Genomic DNA, 25449 nt, shown 5'->3' with positions numbered 1-25449 from the left:
GTGTCCATGAAATGCTAAATTGCAAATAACATCCACTGAATAGAAAGGCCAGAAGTTTATAATTCTCTAAATTTTGTTCTCTGATAATCACTAAAATGTATGCTATTTTCAACAGCCTAATTTAGGCACTCTATTTAAAAAGCTACATAAAATAGATTTATGTCCTTCCACTAGAAAGAATCATTTCTTCAGGCCATACTTGTCATTTATATCACAAAGAATATTTTTGTTTAAAGAAATTAGTTATTTTGATTCTTATATTAATGGCAAGTTGCAATACTGAAGTGACACAAGAATGAGATCATCTCTTTTAAATATTTCATTTATACTAAAGATATTTGTTATATTTTGTGTCACTCCATGTTGTGGCTCCACGACAGTTAAACTTTCCCTTCCCTCCCCATTCCCCCCTCTATGCAAAGGCCTACCTCCTCAATTGTGACTACGGAAGGTGAAGTAGCAAGTTTCAGTAAGTAAACATCTCTCATACTTTTGAAACACAAAAGGGAAACCAGTCTCCCTCCCCACCCTACATACTTAAAAAACAAAAACAAAAACCACAACCTCTTTTTACTCCCTTATACGGGTATTCGTAAAATTGTGTCACAAAAATGCACAGTGAAAATGACTGATTGATATTAATAATTCACAGATAGAGCTGAGGTCATCACTTGTCATGTTTGGCATTGTTTTTCCTCAAAGCGATCCTGGCTGGTTACTTTCAGCAGTGGCTCAGTTTTTGAAGTAAAAAAAGATCAACTCTGCAGCAGAGTTTAGCCTCTGACCGGGGGCATCACACATCTGTGGCATTTTTTTTTTTAAATGAAGTTGGCAACTGCATGGACATTGAAAATGCAGATTACACTTACAGTGTCTAGACTTTCATATATGTGCTCAGTTACAATTAAGTGAAGCAAAAAGTGTACATATTATCCCTACTGCTATTCTGTTGCTACAGAGCCGCAAACGTGAAAAGCAATACCTTGAAATAAAGATTTCTTTGTTGCTCCTATTCTACATAGTGGCACAGTTTAAGTAAACACTAAAACTGTGGTTGAGATGCTTTTTTCCCCAAAGATGTAAACATCAGTCCCAGTGTCGTAAACTTTGCTGTATAGGATGAGACAGGAGATCTGAGGCAGAATGACTATCAGACACTAGTAACAGAAGCTTGCAGGCAGTTAGCAGGTTTTTGCAGTTTCTCAGCTTCACTTGTCGGCGGGTCTGCGGTCGCTCGGAAGTTGAATGTTGGGCCTGCGCCACCGTGTGCAGGACTCAGAGCTGGGTTCTGACGTCTGTTACTTTCAACAATACTCGAAGTGTTGGATGCCAGGCTCTCACGAGTACTAAAATGGAAAAAAATACATATACACACTCATATATGACATACCTATATACCTATTTACCAGACAGGAAAGGAGAATAGAGTGTTTTATAATAGGCTTCCTGTGTTTGTATGTAATGTCACATCAATGAACCATCTCATTTTGATGATTCACATATGTTCCTCCAAAACAGCTTCCAGAAGTACTAAGCAGTCATCATACTGTAACACAGGTATAGCACTAAGCAGAGCTGAAGCTGTCACACAAAGTCTGCGTGACTGAACGAGTATCAAGCATCTGGATTTTTCATTCAAGGAAATGGCTTCCATCTTGCATGTGCAACGTATTAATTTCCTTCCTGGCTGGTGCATTTTAGCACAAAGTAATTTCATCAAATTAGCTCTGTGACTAGGCAGAGCTAGAAGAATTACTGCATAACACAGCTTCCTCTGTCTCCTCTTCTACCCATGCCTTGGTATAGAAGATGTTTGTTTACTGAAAACACTACTTTACATTAAATCCACAGTGCTTCTAAATACAACACTTCTCTTCAATTTTGATTTGCAGCTGAGATATGAACTTACGAGATGGTGATAAATATTAACTTTCTGATCTGTAATCATGCCCTCAACAAGTACCAGTGCTATTATTTCATTCGTATAATGGACGAAGTTCCTTAGTTCTAACATACTGCTTATCCATGGGAGTGACTGCATGCTTAGCACTTTTAAAAAATAGCCCTTTTAATAACACATCTCATTATGAACAGAGAGGAGCCTACGTTTTAGCCCACAGCTTTTAAAAAACTCAGCCAATATATGCTAGGGCTAGTTTTACCACTACTGTTTTTTGGTGCTCTTTCCACTCTTTATCATTTTTCATCTCTAAATAATGTATTTGCATGAAGAGAGATTTGTTTCCAAAGAGCCACATGCCTCCTGGTTATGTATCCTTCATCTATACCTCTACTCCTTGCAAGATGACATCATAACTTGTTATGGAGATGTTCACGGAGTACATTCAGCGCCCTGAATGGGTATGAAATAAGCACTAAAAACAGAGATACTAATGACAGAGTTTCATAATCAGTTTAAAATCAACCTAAATTTACCTGCTACTGAAAGGGGCAGCTTYTATCTGCCTCACGTGGACCTGACCCTGCCACATCTTCCTGCTGCTTCCCTGCTGCTGGGGCCTGTGCTTATGGAGCCTTGCAGCCAGCCGCACCAGGGACCCCTCTCAGTTAAATACTAGCCCTACAAAAAAAGGAAAGACTGGTGCTAGCATCAGGGGAAGGGTAGGAACACACAGCCTTGGATGCGGCAGGGGAAAAATGTGCCAGTGCGTGGCTGGTGGGTGAAGAGTGCAACATCTTGTTTAGCTGCAGTGCAGACTTAAATCATCTTGAACTGATCACAAAACTGTATCTAGAAAATCAGTGATGCTTTTAGAAAAACTCTGGTAGATCTTTTAAATTAATCAAAATGTTACTGATCCCCTTCTGCCAATTATTGCCTTACTGTAAGCAGTTGCAAACAGCTATGACGGGTGATGCACACAACAAGGTATCTCTGTGAGCTGGCATGAGGCAGGCTGCAATTCCACTGCTCGGTTTTTATTCCTCTCCCTCTGGTTATTAATGAGAACAGATGCAACCTTTGTTTTTCAGAGATAATTCAGTATTGTATCATTCTGTATGGAACCACCAATTCCAGATTTTCAAACATTTTCAGTTATGGTATTACAAACTGACCATTGTAACATGTATATACAAAGACTGCAGTGAGAGTTTTGCGTGCAGAGTAGTGCCAAAATTAGCTCTTTCTTTATGTGACAAAAGAGCAGCCGTATTATATAAGCTCTAAAAACAAAAAAATAAAATAAATATTCAGAGCTAACAGACACTGTATACTACTTGCATAAAATCATCAGACCAAAATACTGTGAGGCTGTTAGAAGTTTTCTAAATGGTGATGTGTTCAAGAACTTTACACACAAAATACTTTTTAAGTTAAATAACCATGGCAAATCTCTTTAACTACATAAATCCTGGKTTTTTTTTAGATGTCCTTTTTAAAATTTGTCACCCTTTAAAAACATACTTTTTTTTTCACAGTTTAGAACTGATAATTTTGATTCCCTGAGCAACACTGTATATTGCTGTTTAAATGGAAAGATACCACTCCACCTCAGGAAGTCCAGAGTTACACATAAGTGGAGGCTAAGAGAGTATATCTGAGAAATATCACTACATGCATGTCGCGTTTTTATACTCCTCCCTAGACATCTGCTAATGGACACTGTCAGATCTAGGTGAATCTTACCAGATGAATACTGGATGGCTGTTTTTTATTTCCTGGAAAAGGGCTGCGGAGCACATTTTTTGTTATAAGGTAGGAAAGTAATAACAGCATGGTAACTATAGCCAAAGGGCTGAATCCACCCTCAGCTCCATTTATTTTAATAGAATTATACTGAGGAGTGAACAAAACTGAGCAAAAGCATCCAATTTAATCATCTCAATGCAAAACTCAGGGCTTGGATATATAAAAACCTTTAAAATATCCAGACTATATGCTGTCCTTAAAATAAATAAATAAATAAATAAAAATAAAAAATCCCCGACAGAATGTTACTCTTTTTTAGCTTACTTTATGTGGTAAAAAAAAAAAAAAAAAGAGAGAGAGAGATATGCTAATAAGCCAATGGTAAAGAAACACAAAAAAAAGGATGGGTAGAACACAATCATTGTTTATAGCTGCGTATTTGTTTCTCATTCGATATTAAAAAAAGCAACATAACAGCACTAAATCCAGTACACTCACCACGTTCTGTTCTCTTGCTAGCTAATTATAACAGCAACAGAAATTTTAGCTTTTATGTATTGATAATTAGGGAAGAAAACATCTTCCTTTGCATTAACCAGAAGTGGAGGCTTGATATTCAGTAAGCATGCAGCTAGTGAAATAATAGTCTAAGAACTGTTTTTTATCCAGGCAACCCCCTACCTCCTATCTTGGAGATGAAATGCATTCTGCAGTGAGACAGGCTGGGTAAGAAGCAAACACCATATACTCCCCTGCAAAAACAGATTGCAAGTATAGCACTTCAATTTAAAGGAGAGATTACATTAAAAAAAAAAAAAAAAGGTGCAAATAGCCTCATACAGCAGTTGTATGTGAGAAAAGATGCCGAGCATCTGCAGAATAGATACAATCAATAACGGGAGCAAATTCAAAACCTTCTATAGTTTCTTTTATAAACAGAATTCTTTTTTAAACAGAATTCACTGTAACAGGTACAATTTACTCCAATTATTCTTCTTTCTTATTTTTTACTCAGAAAAAACATACGTATGTTAAAAGCCCACTCTAGTAGTTTGATGATCACTGCATGCTGCATCAGGCCCAATAATTCCTGCCTTGTCATTAACATCAAGCAGAAGTAACCATCAAATCCACATGAATTTATTCCAGAGTGATGATTTTAGCTGAAAAGGAAATCTAGTCCTGTGTACAGAAGCAGGAAATCTTTCACATGCCTTTCCAAAGCCTTTGCTATCGATTTAAAAGAATATATAATTTTGAGAAATAAGAATACTTTATACAGGCAAAAAAAACCCCATTTTCTTTTACCTAATACAAATCCAGTCCTGGAGGTTTTATTTTTAAATCACAGGCAGTAAATAATTTAGGCCTAAGTAAGATGCTGTAACTACCACTGTAAATTATTTTTGTGGTTTTAGAGTCTGGACTCTGATGGGTTGCTATCCAGGGCAAACAGTAACAGGTAAGCTCCATTCCACCAGGGACCTAGGACTTTCAAAGGTCAGAGAGAAGGAAGAAGGCTCAAGTGAAGAATTCTGAACCTGGAAATGAGCTTGTAAAATCTTCAGAGCAGGCAACAGATCAGCAACTGTCCCTTCCCTATGTTTGTAAGACTCCTACCACAGTGAGACTTCCATGATGTCCGAGATCCCTGGAACGGAAATGACTAACCATCACCACCACACAGAAAAGTCTGGACTCTTTTCCCAAGCATCCTAGGCAGGACACCTCTCTCTGCTGATGCAGCACATGGTCACCTCTGAAGTTCAAATATCCTGAGTACTTTCGGCTGTGTGGGGGGAATGGCTGTTCCAGTCTCACCAGTTTGGAATGGCGATAGATAGAACTTCCAATATTTTTGAAGAAAACAAATCAAAAAACCCAAACCCAAAACAAGTATCACTTTTTTTGTCTGAGCCAAAGATTATGCCACCTAGTTATCTCTAGTCTTCCAAATAGTCTTGTTGATGGTATCTTAGAGGGAAAGGAAAGGGGGAGTACGTGGGAGCTTATCCCTTCTATTCTAAATGCAAATTCAAGTTTAACATGGAATAATGGATACAGGAAAGTTTTCAGCAGAAGGAAAAAGAGCTAATACGGAGTCAATGCTGCAAACGGTCATTGCTTGCTTACAGGATGGGGGAAAACCCACGCATCTGAATAGTGGACTCTAGAGCTGCAGAAAACATTGTCTAAAAAGGAGTGAAATTGTTTAATATGACCCTATGCTCTTTCACCAACATCAGACAAACAAATAACTAAGAAATGGAACTTTCTAGTCTGTAAAGTTGCAATGAATGTGACAGTCCTACCGTGGAGAGTTGAACCCGCTGTCCACAGTAATGCTGCTGCTGTCCATGCTGTCCAGGCGAGCTGAATGGGTAGCTCTCTGGTTGTTGTTATTTTCTGTTTCCTTCGGGGTGAGAAGAGTAAGATTCTTCTCAAACTTTCGCTGCAGATCCCTTTCCTTTTCTCTCTCTAGCAGCCACTGCATAGTGCCAACATCATCCCTGTTCTTTTCTTCCTCAGCATTTTTGTTTGTTCCTTCCTCCRAGTCATCATCATCAGAAACATTGTAGTAGTCGAAGGAGGCCTCCTGGTTCCCAGTTGTCTCTTGCTGTCTCTGTGAAACAGGCATGACTTGTGTGACTGAGGTTACTATCGCTTGCTCAAGTTTCTCACATCTGACTGGCAATGTGTCAGAGGGGGTCTTTTGATGGGGCTTTAGCAGGGGTGTGCTAGACTTATGATAACTATTCCCAGAAAGAGTATTGTGCAGAGGTTTAAAGAGTGTGTCCTTGCTAAATATTTCTTTCCTTTTATCAAGGCTGCTTGATTCAGTGTTATGGTGTTGAACCAGCCGCCCATTTGCAATCACCTCTGGAGTTTGGCCAGCAACAGCTGAACCACTGCTTGGACCCTTCGGGGACTCCTCTTTGTGCACCCCAGGCTCCCTGGCAACATGTTGAGACTGTCTTTCTGAGGGAGTCATTTTTTTCAGCCCATCTGTCACAGTCAGTGTGTCATGATCCTCTTTATTCTTTCCCAGTGGTGATGGAGCAGTAAGCACAGTCTCACTGGATGTGTTGCACTGAAAATAGTCATCAACTGCAGACTTTGTTGTGCAGGAATTGAGCTCACTGTACGATGGCAAACTCTCTGTAGGCTTGTTTTGTTCCAACAGGCTACAAGAACTGGGGGTTTCTACACTTCCACTAACTATTTCGGGGATGCAATTCTCTTTGTAGCCAGCAGATGAAATCAGAGCCCTTTGATGATTGAGTGATTGAGATGGCCTTAAGGTACTATCCTCAATGTAAGTTTGGCTAGTTGTTTGGTCATCTGGGCTACAGCCTTCACCTGTGTCTGCAGGTGTGCCCAAAGTAGCAGAGCCCAGAGGTCCCTTGGAGTTATCCATAGATCTAGACCTTTCTTTGGCCTTACTGGACCTCTCGTTCCTTGATCTTCTATCCTGTGTATGGCTATGGCTCCGATGGACCTTGGAGTGGGAGCTTCCTCTGGAAGGTTCAGGAAAAGGCATTTCAGTTCTTCTTTTGGCCAACTCACCAGACACATCCCACTCTGGTGTCATGGGAAAGTGAGATTCAATCATGTTAGGATTGCTGTGCATTATAAAATTATCTCCCTTGTGCTCTATTATAAAACAGCCTTCCCGTGGGGATCGAGTCAAGGGATCATAAAACTCATACTCTCTTTCAGCAGGTATATCCAAATGAGAACCATCTGACGGGTCTCCTTTGGACACCCGAGTCTTACTGTGTGATCTTGATTTCCCGTGAGACTTTCTGTGATTCCTACTTTTTTTACTTCGTCCACTGTGGTGAGCTGAAGATCCAGCTTTGCTTCGCTGAGCTTTCTCTTCTTCAAGTTTCTTCATTAGTGCAGTGTGCCTCATGACATTTTCCACAGTCAAGTCTGGGTTAATGCGCCTGATAATCTCCATTTCTACCTCTCTAGGTATAGTGGTAGGGGTGTCCTCGTCCCTTAGCGGCCACTCCTCTGGAGGAAATTGGGCAGAGAAATTTGCCAACTGTTTTGTCTTGTCCTTCTTAAAACTTAATCGGAATAATTTGAGTCCGAATTTCTTAGACTGCTTTTCTACATCCTTAGGCTTTGTGAGTGTCTCTGCTTTATAGGAAAAATTGACAGTACTTTTACTTTTCTCAGTAGGTGCGACCTGACATAATGCAGGAGGACAGTATGAATCTTTACAGTCCTTTGCTGATTTCCTCTGTAGGGTAGATGCATGCATGCTGTGCATGTCTTCTCTGCAACAATGGCAGGAGTCGCAGTGGTTTTTGGGTAGTGTTCGGTCCCTGACGCATCCCGAGGTGGAGGGAGTTACAGCTCCTTGTTGCGGAGAGGTACATTGAGACCTGTCAGGTATCCTCTCATCCAAATGGTACCATTTACTGTTAGTTCTTATGAGAGAGGGTGTTATAAAGTAAGTCTGTGGGGTTACAATGAAATAACCATCCGGAGTTGGGTATATTTTCCTCTCCCGTACAAGCATATTCAAGGTATGCCGAAGGATTTCAGGGCTGGGTGTTGGAACTCCTAGAAACGACAGTAAACACATATCAGGCAGTGCATAAGCCTCTGGCTACCTCCCTCCCCTACAAAAAGTTGTTTTTCCAAGTGCAAGCTGGAATATGCTGAAYGAACAACTCCAGCAAAGCACTTTGGTAGGCATTCTCTTGTCTGTTTGTTTTCCCACTTATCTCCTACACTTCAGACATATGAATTATTAATTAAATAGAAAGGAGRACATTAATGGAGTATAAAAAAAAAAAAAAAGAGAGAGAACTTCTAGTCACTTCATTGTGCAGGTGACCTTAAGCTACAAAATGGACTCGATGATGTAAAGCAAACGGAATCAGGGGAAATATTTCATTTTTACTCCTCTTCCAACCAAATATTTATATCCCAATTCACCAGAACTATTCATTACAATGTATAGTTAACTATAAAACAGTGGTTATTTGTTACTTTGGATGCCTATGTCGTTTTTCACAGCAAAACGCTACAAGGAAAGAAAAGCATTCCCCAAAATTGCCCCTCTATCACAAACTTGATCAAACTTACTCAGTCTCCCATTCAAACAGGCCTCTACATCATTTTGAGTGATACAACTCAACTTACCCAAACAAACTTGTCCACTATGCAGCAAGTTATAGATCTAATTCTTAACAGCTTGCTTCTAAGACTTCTCTGCCTGTCATGGGAGACATGAGGGAAATCTACAGAAGTGCATATATCACCTACTAAGAAAGGAACAGCTATGACAACCCTGCATCCTCTGCATGTGGTAGATTTGGCATTGTGAGCCTGGCCCTCCTCACTACTACTACTCCTGCTAAGTTCAGTGGTGCAGGACCAAGTCTTTAATACTTTATTAGATAAAACACCAAGTTAGTATGCTGTGCATAGGAATAGGCTCCATCTAGAGCTAGGGGAATAAGAAATTTAGTTTGCAAGTTTATAACCTGTTTGTGTTGAAGAGGAAATAAAAACCTTTCAAAATTTTCAGTGGAAAAAGTTATCTTCAAACAATACATTTTGTCGAACTAAAAACCCATTTAACCTAACTTTGGGTACTGACCTAGTTTACATTTTTTTTAAGTAAAGAAAAATTTTAAACCAAGTTTGGAGTTTTTTTTAACTAAAAAGTTCATATTATTTACTCTAGGTTTAGGCTTTCTTTTCAACAAAACTGATTTAGGAAAAAAATCATACAGACTCAGAGTAATTTAGGTTGCAAGGAACCTCTGGAAGTCATGCAGTCAACCCTCCTATTCAAAGCAAGGCCAACTTATATCAGGTTGCTCAAGGCCTCGTCAAGCCAAATTCTGAATCTTCAAGGATGAAGATTCCATGAAATCACACAGGCAGAAACATTTCAACAAAGTAGATGCTTTTCACAAAATCACTACATGGAAAAATCTCAATCAGGTGTAATTGCCACAAACACAGTATCTTCCATAGGGCACAGTGCGTGGTCACCAACTCCTCTCGCACATGTCAAAGGCTGGAGCCTGAAAATTCACAGAACTCCTTGTGGTAGCAAACACAAGGAAAGGAGCGAAGGCACTATGGCCAAAACCCTGTCAAAAGATTAGTGTACTGCTGATTGCACACTTAAATGGGTTTCAAAAGTCAGCTCTTGGTACCACAGTGTAAATGAAAGACAGGACAATGAAAACTTGAACATATCAGAGCGCCCTATGTGACAAAGAAAACAAGAATTTTCAGTTTCTTTACTGACTAACCTGGGATTCTGAGATAAGATCAAATAAACAAACAAGCCTGGAAGAAGCCTCTGTATTTTTTAAGTACTTTTTAAAATGCAAATGGATGCTACAGAGCTCACAGACATCATCACTGAAATATGTTAGTAAATACAGAAGCTTACACAACATTTTCTTTAAAGGGAGTGGGAAGGGAAAGCTTTTATACTTCATATTTCATAAAGTCCTTGTTGAGCAGCTTGCTTTTTTTAATGAGCTAAAGAACTTGCTCAAAAAGAGTTTCTTGGTGCAAGGCTCACTCAGCACAGGCATAGTCTTGGGGATGGGATCAGAGTCTGCAGTAAAATACTTGGTCACCCAAATGAATCTGGCCTTCACAAACTCTCCAGGTAGAGTAACAAAATAAGAAGTCTTACAGTGCTGGGCAGATCACAAGGCGACCAGTACTGAAGCTTACAAGCAGCTCTACTATCGCCTGTAAGCTCTCAGAAGAAAGGATTCTTGCTGCCAAGCACCCTAACACTTGATTTCAGAATGTAAAATATGGGGACACAGATCTCCCATTTACCATGTCAAGAATATTATAAAAACAAAACACAGGTTAAATTCCTTGGATTCTTCTGCAGCAGAAACAGATGCAAACTACCTGGAAGATACGGAGTGATGCAAGGTGAAGAGAATCAACTACCAAGGGACATTCACCACTTTCTAGGAAGAACAGGATAGATCCTATGCCCTGCATCTTGACATACCCTTGGAAATCTGCTCAAGTCATGCTGAAGGGAAATCTAGAGGAAACTTTTGCCTGTTTGAGTTAAGCCCTGACTGGAATTTAAGGGAACAGCTAAATATATCTTCACTTCTTCCCCCTAAACCTACAATAGCAAGGTAATTAAGAAGACAGAATTAGATTCTAGTCTCTCTTATGGATGTTACTATTACACTGCTTAAGTGGCACTGCTTTGACTTGCCAGAATCTTCATGTCCAAACTTGAGGGGTCGAGCAGGCACCTGCTCTCCCAGCTTGGAGAAGGGACTTCCTTCCAAGAAGCAAACATAGCCCTTCTTGTTTGCAAGTTTTATGCTTTTACTCCAGTGTAGGCAGCATCCCTAAGTTGTCCACTTCTAAATGCAGCAAACAACCTATTATAACTAGGGGCAGAGCTCAAGATGAGCAAGATGAGAAATGGGTAAAGATGCCATCTAACTCTGCAGGTGAGCTCTAGGCACCATCCCTGTGACACAGAGGAGAAACAGCCTGTGTAGAACAGAAACCATATTTGGCTACAAACATCATCTCTCCTCATCTCAAATTTCTTTTTTGTTTAAACAGAAACAGATAAACAACTCCCCCCCTCCACCTTTTGTGCAGACTTGGCCACTTAACACAGGACTTGGATTTATTTATACCAAAACAAATATTTTTAGTAATATTGCACCTATGGCCTTACCCATCAATAYTGCAGCAAAAGGACTTTTCTTTTTAATGATTATCTCTTTTTTTCTTAATCGTAAAACCCCCTCTTGTGTAATACATATTTTTAACACAAACTTCTGAAATACACTTTACCAAAAAAGTGCACAGTAGAAGTGATGTGGAGAACACCAGTACCCAACTTTCATTTGAATGATTATATGCCATTGTTTCTGTATTTTAGCAGTAGCAGCTGCATGCACATTCTCGCACTTGGAATTCATCCTTCCTGAAGATTTAATGACAGTAGTCAAGAAACAGAAAATTCATATGAATTCCTTAACTCACCCTCTTTCTCAGTACTGTGCTGCAGGAAACATATTAATAGTCTTATATATAGCTGTGGATGTTATTTGAATGTAGAGACATTACTATACAACTCACATCTAGTAATAACTAAAATTTTATAATGGAAACAGCAGAATGTTAAGAAAAACATGGACCTATGAGTGAATGCAGTTACAACAGAGAAGGTGTCATGGAGAAGTACATGGGGGTATTAGATGTATTTCATGCAGAGTCCACAGAGGTTCGGATCAAAGATTGTGGATGATCCAGTCAGAGGAAGTAAAAGAGACAGGGAGAGGATATAATTTTAGAGAATAAATGTGAGTGGAAAAAAAAAAAAGCAAATGAAAGGGAGAATCAGGAACATGCATCTTCTTTTCTTTTCTCAGGGTGTCCACATTTAATGGGATAATCCTAGAGAGATAACACAGACTCTGGAATTTCTGGACAGGCAAACATGCCGGAAACAGCAACACATGAGAAAAGCTGAAATCTAGAGAGCTGGAGGAAAACTGGAACCCTCCTCCCTAGGCCAGAGGCCTGTATGCCCCCACACTGAAGAAAACACACCAAGCGCCCTCTGTATCGGGATTGAGGGGCAATCAGAGAGCAGGCTGTGCTCAGCACGAACGTCCAATAAAGGGTAGAAACACGGAGAGCGATTTCAGTACTCACAAAGACTGCTGTTCCTTAGCTGATTGTGCGTCTCTTCTGCCCTGCGGTGGGCTGCTATGTCTGCTTGGATAACACTGCCCCGTTCACCTTACACTTTGCTTCATCACGATATGTGGATGACCCCAAAGCCAAGCTCAGGAGCTTCTTCTTCCTGTGCACTGTAGGGTCCAATCCTGCTGCCACAGAGATGCAACTGTTGTGCAGCAGCCACTCTCTCCTCCCACCTCTACATACACAACCTGACCAATCCAGGAGCTTACACATAAGTATCTCAACACATCCCTATCTTTGTCTGGTAGGACATGGTCCTCCATCCTGATTTTACTTTGGGACTTTTTTTTTTTTTTTTAAACATACTCATTAAAAAAATAAGAACAATAAAAAGAGATGAAAACACTCTCCTGGGAGTTTACGGAAGAGTTAGGAAAAGAGACTGAAATGGATCTGCTGATGTTTTACACTAAGTTATGCAAATATGCACTGCAAATATATGGTAAAAATAATCATACGTATTTTTCACTCAACAAACCATAATGAGTACAATGTGTTGGGTAAATGAGTCTTCAAACACCGGATGCACTGTAGTTACATTGACTAAGTCCTGTGAATACAGAACGTGCAGACAAACACAAAAGAAAACACAATTAGCGTGCCTGGGCAGTCAGTGATGCTGTAAGCTACTTGTGTCAGCCTCTTCTCTGGAGTTGGAGACTACCACTTTTATCATTCCCACCATAAATCCCCACGGTTCACTGTCCCAGCTGGGATGATGGCAGATGGGGATCTTTGGAGGCCAGTATCACCAGCTAACACTGGCCACAGGTTCTGTCCAGGTCTCTTTCAGGCACATTTGTATTTACAAAAGCAGAAATAGACTCAAACTCAAATCTGGCTTTCCTGCATGGTGGACAGGAGCACTCTGACACCTGCTGTTTCTGGTTTAAATATTTCTTTATATTTAGTACTTACATGAGTACTTTAAATATAGCCATGTATGGTATAGCCTCAGCAGATGTATGCTTGACTGGCTTTCACTGCTCATATCCCAAGCTAAATGAGCACAAAGATCAAGGAGTTTATTTACACTGGGAAGTGCTTAATATCAAGCAATGACTACTAGAATGGATTGCTGACTTTAACATACACACTGTAAGTAAAAGAAGAATATGGAAAAAAAATTACCAAGCAAAACTGGCTCCTAAACTGTTGACAAGTAAATTTATTCTGCTGACAAGTAAATTTATGTTTCACATTTCAGAACTTTCCTTTTCTTTCTGCATTTATTTCCACTCTTCTGTCCCATTTATCCTACCCAACAATTTCCTTTTGCTACTACTTTCATCTTCCCTCTGGACCAGCTACCCCAAGGCTCCAATTCTGTTGTTGGTTCTTGGTTTCAAATTCAAAGCAGGGGGACGATGGTTGGGATTCTACACCAGTACACGTAATAACGGGTGATACAAACATAGCACAGGAGGGCCCTGATTTATTCCACCTGGTTGTGGAATTCCATTACATACCCAAAAACTTGGAAGCCCAAACCTCCCTTACAAACACTGGAAAGAGAGATCCTCCCAGGAGGAAATTCATATTCACACAGCTGAAGAATACAAGGATATTTTGCACTCTGTTTAGCTGCAAGGCTGGTGGGATTTCCATGTCAGATTGTGACAGGTTGATTGAAAAGTAAAATAAATACTCTTCTGCATGGACTTTCACTAATACTTCTACAACCTGTAAAAAGGTTAAAAAAAACAAACCAAAACAAACAAAAAAACAAAACAAACAATGCAGGAAAGCTCTACTGTAGACAAATACCTAAGGCAGAAGCAGGTCAAACTGTGTTCTTCACATGGCAATTTCAATGCAGTCCAAAATTAAGAAAGTAAATATACTAATGAGAAACTGTAAAATGGGAGCAAACTGGGGCCAGCTCTGTTTCAATTGGAGCCAYCGGCAAAAACTCTCCTGGCTTTAAGGGGAACAGACCAGGCTCAGAGGCCTACAATGAGTGAAAGGTGGTTCATTTTTTTTCCTGTGTCCATTAACCATGTGACAGCTTCACGCCTTTTCACATTTCATGAGCTGGAGAAGGAAAAGGCCAAGGTGGCTTCTTGTTCCTGTAAACAGTTCTATTATCCCAAGCTGGGAAGTCCAGGTTGGAAGATTTGCCTGTTTGACTGTGACTAGCCAGTAGTGACTGTCTGTAGCATACAGGAAACTGCAGGTTAGCAAGATGCAACAACAGCTTGCTGAGGATAAAAACAATACCAGGACTTTCATGCCTGCACAGTCTCCCTACGCTTATTGTAACAGAACCATCTGTACCAGGCTTAGGTTTACAGGGGTTGTTTTTAAGTCAAGCCCTTTTCTCAGTTACATCTGGAACTCTCCCATATGATCTTAGCAATCTGATTCTTCGCTCATGTGAATAGATACAATCTGTAATTGACACTTCATGGAAAACAAAGCATTTAAAACAGTCAATGAACAAGATTTAGTACCCCTATTGTATTGGAAGTAACAATGAGAGACAGAGGGCAAGCGACTTGCCAAAGCTGATAGCAACTCAGTGGCAAAATCAGGGAAAGAAACAACATTTCCTGGCTTTCTCAAGATTTCTCTCTTCCCAGCAACCTGCCCACATCACATCTGTATGAAACCTGCCCCACTGCGCTCAGACATCACTTTATGTTCTCCTGTCCCCCAGCAAATAGGAGCAAGAGGAAAGAAAAGTAGTTTAGAGACTCTATCGTTTAAAATACTGCATGACAGCAGTGGTGTTATTTAAGATTATGTAGTGCTTTAATAATTCAAAAGCAGAAACTGTCTGGACACTGAATCATCAGACATGTACATTTTCTGCATCTCAAGAGAGTCTACCATGCCATCCACTGAGCTTCTAGACAGAAGATTGTCTTGTTTGCTGCTCACAAAGAACACTGACCTACGGTGAACTTAGTTAATGCAAGACACATCTCAAGTGCTACATACACATCTGACATAGTGAACACATATGAATATTTTTGAGGTGGAAGTCACAGGAATTTGCTGGCTTTTAGAAAACTGTTTGCTCACTTCCAAAGTGACATATTTCAATACAGAGAACATTTTCTACACTGAAATTTTCAACACGTTAAAAAAATTTGATTAACTATCTTAAATAATTTTGGAAAAAAAAAGTTTTACTAAAACCAGCATAAACTAAGGTTTAATGTTTTCTTCAGCCAGATTCATACTGATAAGAGGGTCTGGCTGCCAAACACAGGAAAAGAGGTTACATCCATAGCTGTTATACTGGATTCCAAAGATTTATATTTAGTGTATGGGACTTAAACCATGGTCAATAAATATCATTTAGGGCTGTAAAAACATCTTATGGTTTAATTTTAAGTTAGAATAATGGAAGCATGTACAGCAGAACTCTCTTGATTTTTTTTTAAAAAAATGACAAACCACAAAGGCACAAACAAGTGTGCTTTATCATTACAAACTTTTTCAATAAAATAAATCTATGAAAAATAAATCTGAAGTAGTATTTAAATGGTGCTAAATCTGTTAAAATGATTTTCTCCTGAGCTGATGCGAAGGCTTAACAGGGATAAAAGAAGCATTCTGATTGGCTCCTGAAACGCTAGTTAAGGCTGTGGAGTGGTTGCTACGGGATGTTATAAATAATTAGCACACCTTAGCGCAGAGAGCGCCGTGGCCCAGATTTATGCCTGCACAATGGCTCAGCAAACTGCAGGGCTAGACTGCAAGTGTAAGATCCTGCACTGAGCAAAGAGGTTTATTATTCTTAGGCAGTTTGAAAATGGTATCTGGGGGTCTTAGGAAATTTATACGCGCCATGAAACTCGGTGAAGCATCTGTTCATTAAAGCACAAACGCCACAGACAGGGAAGTGTTGCTACAGGGTGAGGGTACAGAGAGGTTATTTGACAATGACAAATATGTCTACATTGGCAACGCTCTCCTCTCTCAGAGCATCAGAACGTAAATAGGGAAAACAAACTATCAACATATGGGAGGGTATGAGATATTTGCAAGTAGCCACAGTGAACACAAGGGCTCAAAAAGCCACAAGCTGATTTATATGAGAGTCTGGATAGACAAGTGGAAATATCACTCAGCACAAGGAGAGGTTCTATTTACCGGAAAGATACAGGATCTGTGAATAAAAGTCACAGTCACACTGAGCAAACATGCACGTTCACTACATTAACTACATTACGACTGGGAGAGAAAGGCATTCCTCTAGAGAGGGAAAAAAAATCAGACAACAAAGGATGGATTTTAAAAAATTTCTGTACATTTGGGGAGGTGAAGTAGGAAACACAAGGCTCTCCTTTTCTTCATTTCAGATTTGAGAAATACACATGTTCATATCTAGAGGGAAAAAAAAGGCAGCAAGAGACCGTGTGCTAACTTGCCTCAGGCTTCATGCGAGCACAGTTTACAAAATAATCCAGCCTGTTGAATTTTTTTTGATGTATGTTTCTGTCCAGCAGGAACAGCACAAAACACCAAGCCAACTGGTAACCACGTTCCCAGGACACCCAATGGATGCTACCAGTAAATTATCATTTCCAGCATGCAACAATCTTTTTATTAAATACACTGATAACATCATTGGAAAAATATTTGCAATCTGTGGAACCCTTCTAGGGCATAGCAATATAGAAAACATAACTGGGAGAAAATTACCAAAATGGAATAAACTGGAACTACAATTGTGAACTTTGCTTTCTTTACATCCTACCCCTTACAACATGTATAACTATTTTTAAAATATGCAAAGTGTACTGAAAAAAAAACGCATAAACAAAGCCACAAATTGGGACAGAAAGTCAGTCTTCACAAAATATGCTTGCAGTAATTTTTTTTCTGAAATGTCATTATCAGACGTCAGACAGAATTGTTTACTTCAAACATAGCTCAGGATTCAGAATTATATTTTAAGATCTCAGAACTTAGTACCAGTTATAGCAAAAGCCAGGTACCCTTCAAGGCTTTAAGAACCTCATGCTCTGAAATTTACAGCAAAAAAGTTCAAGACATCAAAACACAGCTACAATTAGGCTGCCTAGATGAGGCACATGCACCATTAGTTTTCCCACTGAAGAATTTGTAATGAACTGTTTTTTTACAGCTGTAGCAGGAGGTACATGAGAGAAGTTTCTTAACTAGCTTACAGAAGTGTAAACTGAGGCACAGAYTGGTTGAACACATTGCCCAGGATCACATGAAGCACAAGTGGCAAAGCTGGGCTCTTCCGAGCAGTAAGCCTCTGCCCAATGCTTTTACACCACACTTTTACACTATTTACAGTTGCCTCTACAAGATCTATTTGGCATGATTCACTAACTCCAGATACAGACTGCCAGTAGGGAAGCAGCATATTCATGAGTATATTCTTAATACAAGTTTCCTTTTTTTGAAGTTACAGTATCTTTAATCCAAGACATTTCCATTTTACCATTCACTAAATATTAGCAAATGCCAGCAAGAAAATCTTCTGAACAGAAGATCAGTATTTGTAAACATGGCAAGTGCATCTCTGGCTCTCCAAACCTTTTATTCATGGAGAGAGTTGTCAAGTTCAAAAAAAAAAAAAAAGATTTAAAGAATTTCAAGTAATGGGCAGAAATAAAAATAAAAAGCCAGAACTGTGTCCAAGAAGGCTCTGAAAGCCTTTGGAAACCAGGCTAACAACCTCCATTCAGTTTAAATAAAAGCCCCCCTGAAACAGACACATCACTATCATTAGATTCTTTATTATTTACATCTCACCACGCCAGTTCTGACAGTCCATCTACATGGTTTGGAGGAAGACAAAGCGTGTGGGAAACCTGCTCTCCAAGACAGAATGCTCTACACAGAGACCTCCATGAGATCATCTCTATGGAGAGTGAATGATGACATCTGAAGTGACTGAAGTCAACAGAGCTCTTACTAGTTAGCTTAAAATCAGCTTGGAATAAGTCTGCTCTGGCTATGACACATGCTTTCTTCTCCATAAGTACTAAAGATATTCAGTACTTTTGACTATGGTGCTAAAGAAGGTATTTTGTGAGAAATATCACAGGCAAGCTTGTTCTGATATTCATTTGAAAAAAAAACAATATGGTTTGTGGTTTAGTACCTCAAGACATTTTTTAATATTTACATGATGTTAGGAATTGACCCTGCAAAACATATCTCATGCAAATAGCCCTATCAAAGAGAACTTGATTTGCTCTATGTAAAAGAATAGAAAACAGAGAAAAGGTTATAAAACTAGAACCTTAAGGCCTCTTTTTACTTTTGGGTAGCATCTCAGGATTAATCGATATTCCCATCCAGAACTGTGAAGAAAAACTGACTACCAAATACCAAAGTTTCCTCTTTTAAAGGAGCCAAAAAGATGAGCAAGCTCTTGGTTTGGGAGTGGATGAGCCCATCTCATCCATGATCTATTAACATACAGTTAACATACAGTTACCTGGGAAGCAAGTTGTTAGGTGCTCCATTAGCGCTTCTTGCGTGACTTGTTTTCGGGCAGAGTTCATTGTCGAGATGGCCAGGCAAAGGATTTCCCCAAGTGGAATAAACTGTGACTGACTGATGGGAGACATGCTGATTGGTGATACATCACCTGTAGAGAGACAACAGAGATGCAATGAAGCATTTTGTTTAAAAACACTGCTCACAGAACAACTATGCAGAGATATAATCAGGAGATGATGCACAGAGCTATGTACTTGTTATCATGCGCTTGGAATAAAACTCTTACAATGAGAATCATCTGGCATCTAATTTCAGAACTCAGAAAGATGCGGTGAGCTCTAGAAAACCAAAAATATATTACAACACAGACATGATTTCTCAAAGGGTACTGTAGATAGATTTGCAAAAATGCCTCCAAATTGGCATTTATGGCTGCAAAACCTCGTGCTTGAACGTCCCATGAGGTAACTCTACAAACAGAAGGGTTATATACGTTTTTCTGGACAGACATTTCACTGCCCTTTCAAAGGCTAGCAGTATGGATCACCTAACCATTTCCAACTGAGAGATTATTTCTTAATAGTAAAAAAAAACAAAAACAAACAAACAAAAAAACCCCCACAGACAAAATATGTTAAAGCATTAATGAATCACATTCTCACTCAGCTGATAAAGAGCAACACAAACTCTTTAGAGGCACAAAAGCATCAAACACATAAAGACTGATATCCTGAATAGGTCTCTCCTGGAGCTACATATTTAATGTCTTTGCACTGACTTTTTTTTTTTTTTTTTTTTTAAGAGGAGGTTTAATGGTTTGGGAATGCCCTCAAAATTAATTTTGTTGCAACTTTACCCAAATAATTTTTTCTCATGTTGCCTTTAAAAATACTTCATCAACTCATACTTTAAAAAACAGTGAAAGATCTTTAAAATGGAAGCTATAGAAGAAATGATAATTTGGTAAAAATAGCACAACTGGACACATACACATATATATGTGCATATTTACATATTTCATATAAATGCAGAAATGCTTTTAGATTCTGTTCTGTACTTCCGCTTGCAGTGGGAACAGCTCCCCAATGATCTCCAGTACAGGGAAGCAGCAGGCTGAGAGACTTTGCCACCGTAAGAACAGTAACAGCCAGAACAAGGGGTGTCAGGCTCCAAACTGTCTTCTGGCCACAGGTCAGACAATAGCCAGGGATTAAGTTTTATCCAAGTGGTTTTGAAATCTCAAGAACACCACCATATTCCTGCTGCCACTGAGCATACTTTGCAATCAAATCAGGAATCGAATCACTGAAAGTAAGTTCAAACTCAAACTTTTCTCCACAGTTTAGAGGATTAATATCGGCCCTATTAATTCTATGTTCTCATTATGTCTACTAAACAGGAACTGCAATCTCAGAAAGTGAGTGTCAAAATGCATTTAATCTTGCATTATACTCAGCACTTTGGTACTCCCACCAATCTTAAAAACAAAAAACAAACAAAAAAAACCCCCAAAACCCAAATTGTGCAACTGTTTCAGTTAAGACTTACGAGCAATATTTTTCAACAGACCAGCTGCACAATCTGCTGTGCAGCAGTGATGCACATTACCCAAGACACTACAATGATCTAAACTACGCATTTGTGCTGTGCTTCTCCTGACTGCTCCTGCTTACTCAGGCCTGCGCAGCTCGATGCTGCTCTGCCACCGCGGCGTTTCACCAGCTTCGGCTGAGCACCCTCAGAGCCTCCTCACTCCTGCCTCACCACTGACACAGAACGAGGGCCTTGAAGTACCATCTTTTCTGGACATTCTGCATTTATACACGCTGAACTGGAAAGTTGCTGCCACGTGTGCTTTACAGACAAGCGATGGCAATCCCGAAGATGGAAGACAGCTCACAAGGAAACATGGTAACTTTCCCGTGACACAGGAGCTAACGCTGTTTGTCCAGCATCCCGCATCACTCGAAAATGCAGAACGAACATAACAGTTATTACTGCTTACAAGTAGTTGTACCTGTTGTCAGATTAAATATGTTCACAGGCATTGGGAGGGTAAAATCTCTATAATCAGCAAGACAGGTAAGTTCACCATCCTTGATCAGCAGTAACCACAAAAAAAAACATTTTATTGTAGAGAGGAATACATTTTATTGTATTGTTTCCTTTCCTTTCCCTTTCCCTTCCCTTTCCCTTCCCTTTTCCTTTCCCTTCCCCTTTCCTTTCCCTTCCCTTTCCCTTCCCTTCCCTTTCCCTTCCCTTTTCCTTTTCCTTTCCTTTCCCTTCCCTTTTCCTTTCCTTTCCCTTCCCTTTTCCTTTTCTTTTCCCTTTCCCTTCCCCTTTCCCTCCTCCTCATCCAGAATGACTCATTTCACAGTTAACCAGAAGGATCTTCAGGAAGCCCAGCATGGGCCTTGACACAGCAATCGGCTTCCTGAGGAGGGAAAGGGCCTGGCAGAGGGTTAGGCACGCAGCCCAGCAAGCGCAGCTCACCTCTGCAGGTTTGCTCCGCAGCCACCCGGGAGCCCCGAGGGGACACCCTGTGCAGGGACGCAAACCAGTCACCCTGCTCGCCCGGAGCAGCCCTTCCCTCTCCTCTGACTGCAAGGAGCCCGCACAAACCGGCTTCGGGGATCACTCCCGTGGCTGTCACATGTTAACTTAAACAGCCTAAAGAAATAAGGGAGTTTTGCTGGATTTTAGTAACCTTGTACTTTGCACAATTTTTCTTTTCAAGGCAGGCCTCCCAGTATTGAATTGCTTTTCTAGGCTAGTGGGCAGAAAACATCCAGCCTCCACATTTGGCCACTGCCAATTGGGTTCTTGTCAACAAAAACAAGACAAGATTTTCAACTGAACTAGTATTTGCACTTCACACAACTCACCAATATAAAACATAACATTAAGTAACTGATACTCAATGTTAACACAAGCTCTAGCAAAGCATGCTAGAGTTACAGTATGCCAGGACAACATACATCCTGCTTGCAAATGTTTGGGAACTTAACAACCATTTAATTAATTATAAATAAGACTACAATTGTATATAAAATTGTAATTAAAAAGGCTTTAAATGCAAAAACCAACGGACAATACATGCTGGTTTATGCGAGAGCCTTCCTTTCTGTTTTATACGGGACAATCACCAGCCAAGGCTTATTCTTTTCCACTGAAAAATTTTCAACCTCCTTCATTACGACAAGGCAATTCTTGTTTCACCTTTGTTGTTGCCAGAATTAACTCCAGAGCTAGCTAGATCTGCAGTTGCCAGCCAGAGATAACTGGTGAGTCTAGTTTAAAAAGGCTAGCACATCTGTAAAACTTTCAGTAGACCTCGTGCTAGAAAGCCAAAACCCCCCCACTTAGGGAGGCTCTAATTTGCCAAGTTTTATCTCAAATGTCCCTGGGCTCTGGGAAATTACAAGTACTCTGTGGTTATAGTTAAGTGAACAAACTTCTTTGATGCACAACAACATAAAATATCTTGTGTTTACAATTTAATATATTAACATCAATTATGTGCATAAATACTGTTTAGCCTTTTGAACAGAAGGTTTAATACAACTTCTTTAGGAAAGATCTATTTTAAAAAATCCAATAAGCTTTTCCTAATTTTCTTTTTTCTGGAAGACCACATCACTGACATAAAAGATCCAGCATATGGCTCCTGTTAGCTCTGACTGATGTTTGTTTCAAGCAGCTTTCTTTTGAAATCAAATTACTATCCTTGACTTTCATATGTTTGTGTTCCCAATTAAATGAAAACTGGAGTTCAGAAAGCAGTTTTCACCAGTTGACTGTATGTTTTGTTTAAATACCATATAATATATATATATTTCAATTCTGTTTCTGCAGTGTCTTTCTAGACTTTTTTTCAGAGATTTTTTCTTAAAGTTTTCTATACTTTTTTTAAATGGTATTTAATTTTCAAAAAAGTCTAAGCACATAAGCAATGAATGGGATCTTTCCTCATTTTTGCCATGGTGATTTATAGTGCTACCTTGAGGGGGAATTATTACTTAAACGAAAGATTAGGTAACAAATAAAACAAATGCTTATCTCTTACATAGCACATTTTTTCAGTGGATTTCAAAGCACTTAGGAAAACTGGGTAACCATCACTATCCTTAACATATAGATGAGAAAGCAAGAGAGTCAGTAACAGAGTTGGGAGTGAAAATTCACATGTCCTCAACTCATACCAGCAAGACCACGTCCTATGCCAGTATGTTCAGTATTTCTATTCTCTGAAAGTCTGGGTACCACATCAGTACCATCCTGGAAAAAAAATAGGTTCTGCATCATGTGTCAGCAATCAAACTACCAACTACATACCGATGACCGATTTCTTGTTAATGATTCTGCTGTTGGAAAGAAGCGACCTGGAAGTCAAACTTCCTGTCTCATGAAGTTTGCAAGACGACTGTTTGAAAAAAATCACCTTTTGACTTATAAATGGAACCAATTCAGTACAGCTATTGAGAAGGAAAATTAAGGAATTACACTACTTTCACAGCCTCTCAGTGTTTCAATGCACAGCCACACTTCATTAGAATTTTTACATGTTATTTCCCTGAACATGGTGGGAAGAGACCCTCTGATTATGCTCTGCATCCTGTTAAATACATGAAGCCAAAACCCAGCTTCTCTTCTCTTCTCCATCCTGCCACTCAACACCTTTTTAACCTTTTGTCTCCTATAAATCAAGGCAAACTTTAAACATGATTTTTAGCCTGCTTTCTGAAGGAAATGAGGCTTGTGCAAACACAGTCTTTGTATATGCTTCTGTCTTTTCTTTCCTCATCCTTGATTAACTTTTGAACCTCCTCACTTAATCTGAGGGAGGGTAGAGATCTCAAAGTTGTTGCAAGCTTTGTGAAAACAGGCATCTGGACAGAAGAAAGCAGATCTGTTAATCCCTCTACTGAGGGAAGAGATCAGAGAGGTTGTGTCTCACTAGACAATAGASAGTCTACAACAACAAGTGTTTGCTATGCATGCTCCAACAGCAGGGAGGTTAGGGCATTGCCATGTCCTAGTAGACATGAGAGAATCCAGTCAAAAATACTAGTTAAAGGAAAATCAGGCTTCACTAGTTTTGCTGCTTACAAAGCTATGTTATTAATCAGGAAACATCAAACCATACTACAGTAACTTCATGGCACCTCATGATTACAGTGATGGTTGCAACAGAAATCCCCTACATACATTTTCATGCCAACAGCCTGTTATGTTCAACATAAAACTATGATTTCACTGTGGGAAGAACTACAAGCAGCTTGTTTTGTGTAATGAAGAAAGCTCCTCTTCAAACAAAAGATAGCTAACAAAACCAAAATTACCGGTAAGGGGCAAAAAGGGGCTCTTCAACATAGAATATATTCTTTTTTTCAAGAAAAGATAAATGAAAAACCTCTTCCAGTAAAGGCATATTTTCAGATTTACTTAAAGAATAGGCAGATGTTGAAGAAGTTAAATGTCTGGCCCAAGTTGCACCTTGCCCCCTTTTCCCCAACCCCCAACACAACTGAATCACCATAATCACAGAACACTTACATTGATGTAGCAAATAAAATCTTTCAAAAGTGAACTCACAACAATGATACATAATTGCCATTTTAAGTCAGACAATGTTTTCATTTGCAGGAGAGAACAGGAAGAATATGCAGATTTCTGTGGTATTGCCCAGATCACTCTGAAATACCTTGGMTCTACATTAGCATACTAATAGAGAAAAGAACATGTTTTACTGGCCAAATCTGAAATAAAGAAAATGAGAAAGTGTGTGGCTTGCATAGTTCCAGCGAAGCACAACTTTCAGCCACAGCTAAATACTCCCTTTAAAAGTTTCCTGGCATATTTTATGATCAAAGCTGCGAGTTCTGTTTACTGGACTATTATATGCATCAGAAGACTGCTAATGTCAAGAACAAAACGCATTAAAGATTTGGCCATTTATTCATGTTTAAGAGCAGCTTACGATAAGGATCCCTTTCATTATAAAGTAAAACAACAATCCCTATACCTCTGATCTGTTTTGCAGAGCGATAGTACAGACCGCAAAGGTTTGAGAAGTGCAGTAACACACACTGCCTTACCGACAAGCTCTTTCTGCACCTCTGAAATGCATGCACAACAAAAACATACCTTCCCCTGCAGATACAGGCCACGAACACTGGAAGGCTGCAACCTGGCAATATGACCACTCCAATTCTAACCAGCCTGAAGAAAACACAGCAATCGTAATAATGACCAGCCATATGACTTGCCTCTGAAAAAAGCTCCAGACCTTTGTCAGTGCTTAATTTTACTTCAGCCATGTAAATTGATCTTTTTAATCATTTGGACCCAGCTAAAAACAGGATCTCCAGGTACCACGCACCAAGTGCCTGTAACTTTTGGAAACAGGTGCTAAATTGCCCACAGTCACCAGGTTTGTCTTACATGCATTCATCCTGTGTATTTCCTGTGATTTTTATTTCCTTCTCTTTGTTCATGTCCTGTGGCCAGCTGCCTCCTGATCCAAAGTGATATCCCAGCACGAGTTAAGACTATGATCATAAGAAGTTTCTGCTGGAGCACGGAACTTTCCCAGAGAGGAC

General features: G+C 39.6%; 1 protein-coding gene across 2 annotated transcripts in view; it reads right to left on the bottom strand.

Annotated features, from left to right (window-relative positions):
- Window positions 1-417: 417 nt before the first annotated feature.
- STOX2 (storkhead box 2) overlaps window positions 418-25449 on the bottom strand; it is a 74545-nt gene continuing 49513 nt past the window's right edge. For both annotated transcript variants that reach the window (XM_026087602.1, XM_026087603.1), the window contains 3 exons: window positions 18843-18995; window positions 5965-8230; window positions 418-1346 (listed from right to left, as the gene is read on the bottom strand). In XM_026087602.1, the coding sequence (XP_025943387.1) occupies window positions 1151-1346; window positions 5965-8230; window positions 18843-18995 (2615 nt within the window). In that variant the 3' untranslated portion in view covers window positions 418-1150. The remainder of the gene's footprint in view (window positions 1347-5964; window positions 8231-18842; window positions 18996-25449) is intronic.

This window comes from Apteryx rowi, unplaced genomic scaffold, assembly GCF_003343035.1.
Source record: "Apteryx rowi isolate R43461 unplaced genomic scaffold, aptRow1 scaffold_722, whole genome shotgun sequence".
In the NCBI taxonomy this organism is placed as follows: Eukaryota; Metazoa; Chordata; class Aves; order Apterygiformes; family Apterygidae; genus Apteryx; species Apteryx rowi.
This window is presented reverse-complemented; position numbering and strand designations above follow the sequence as displayed.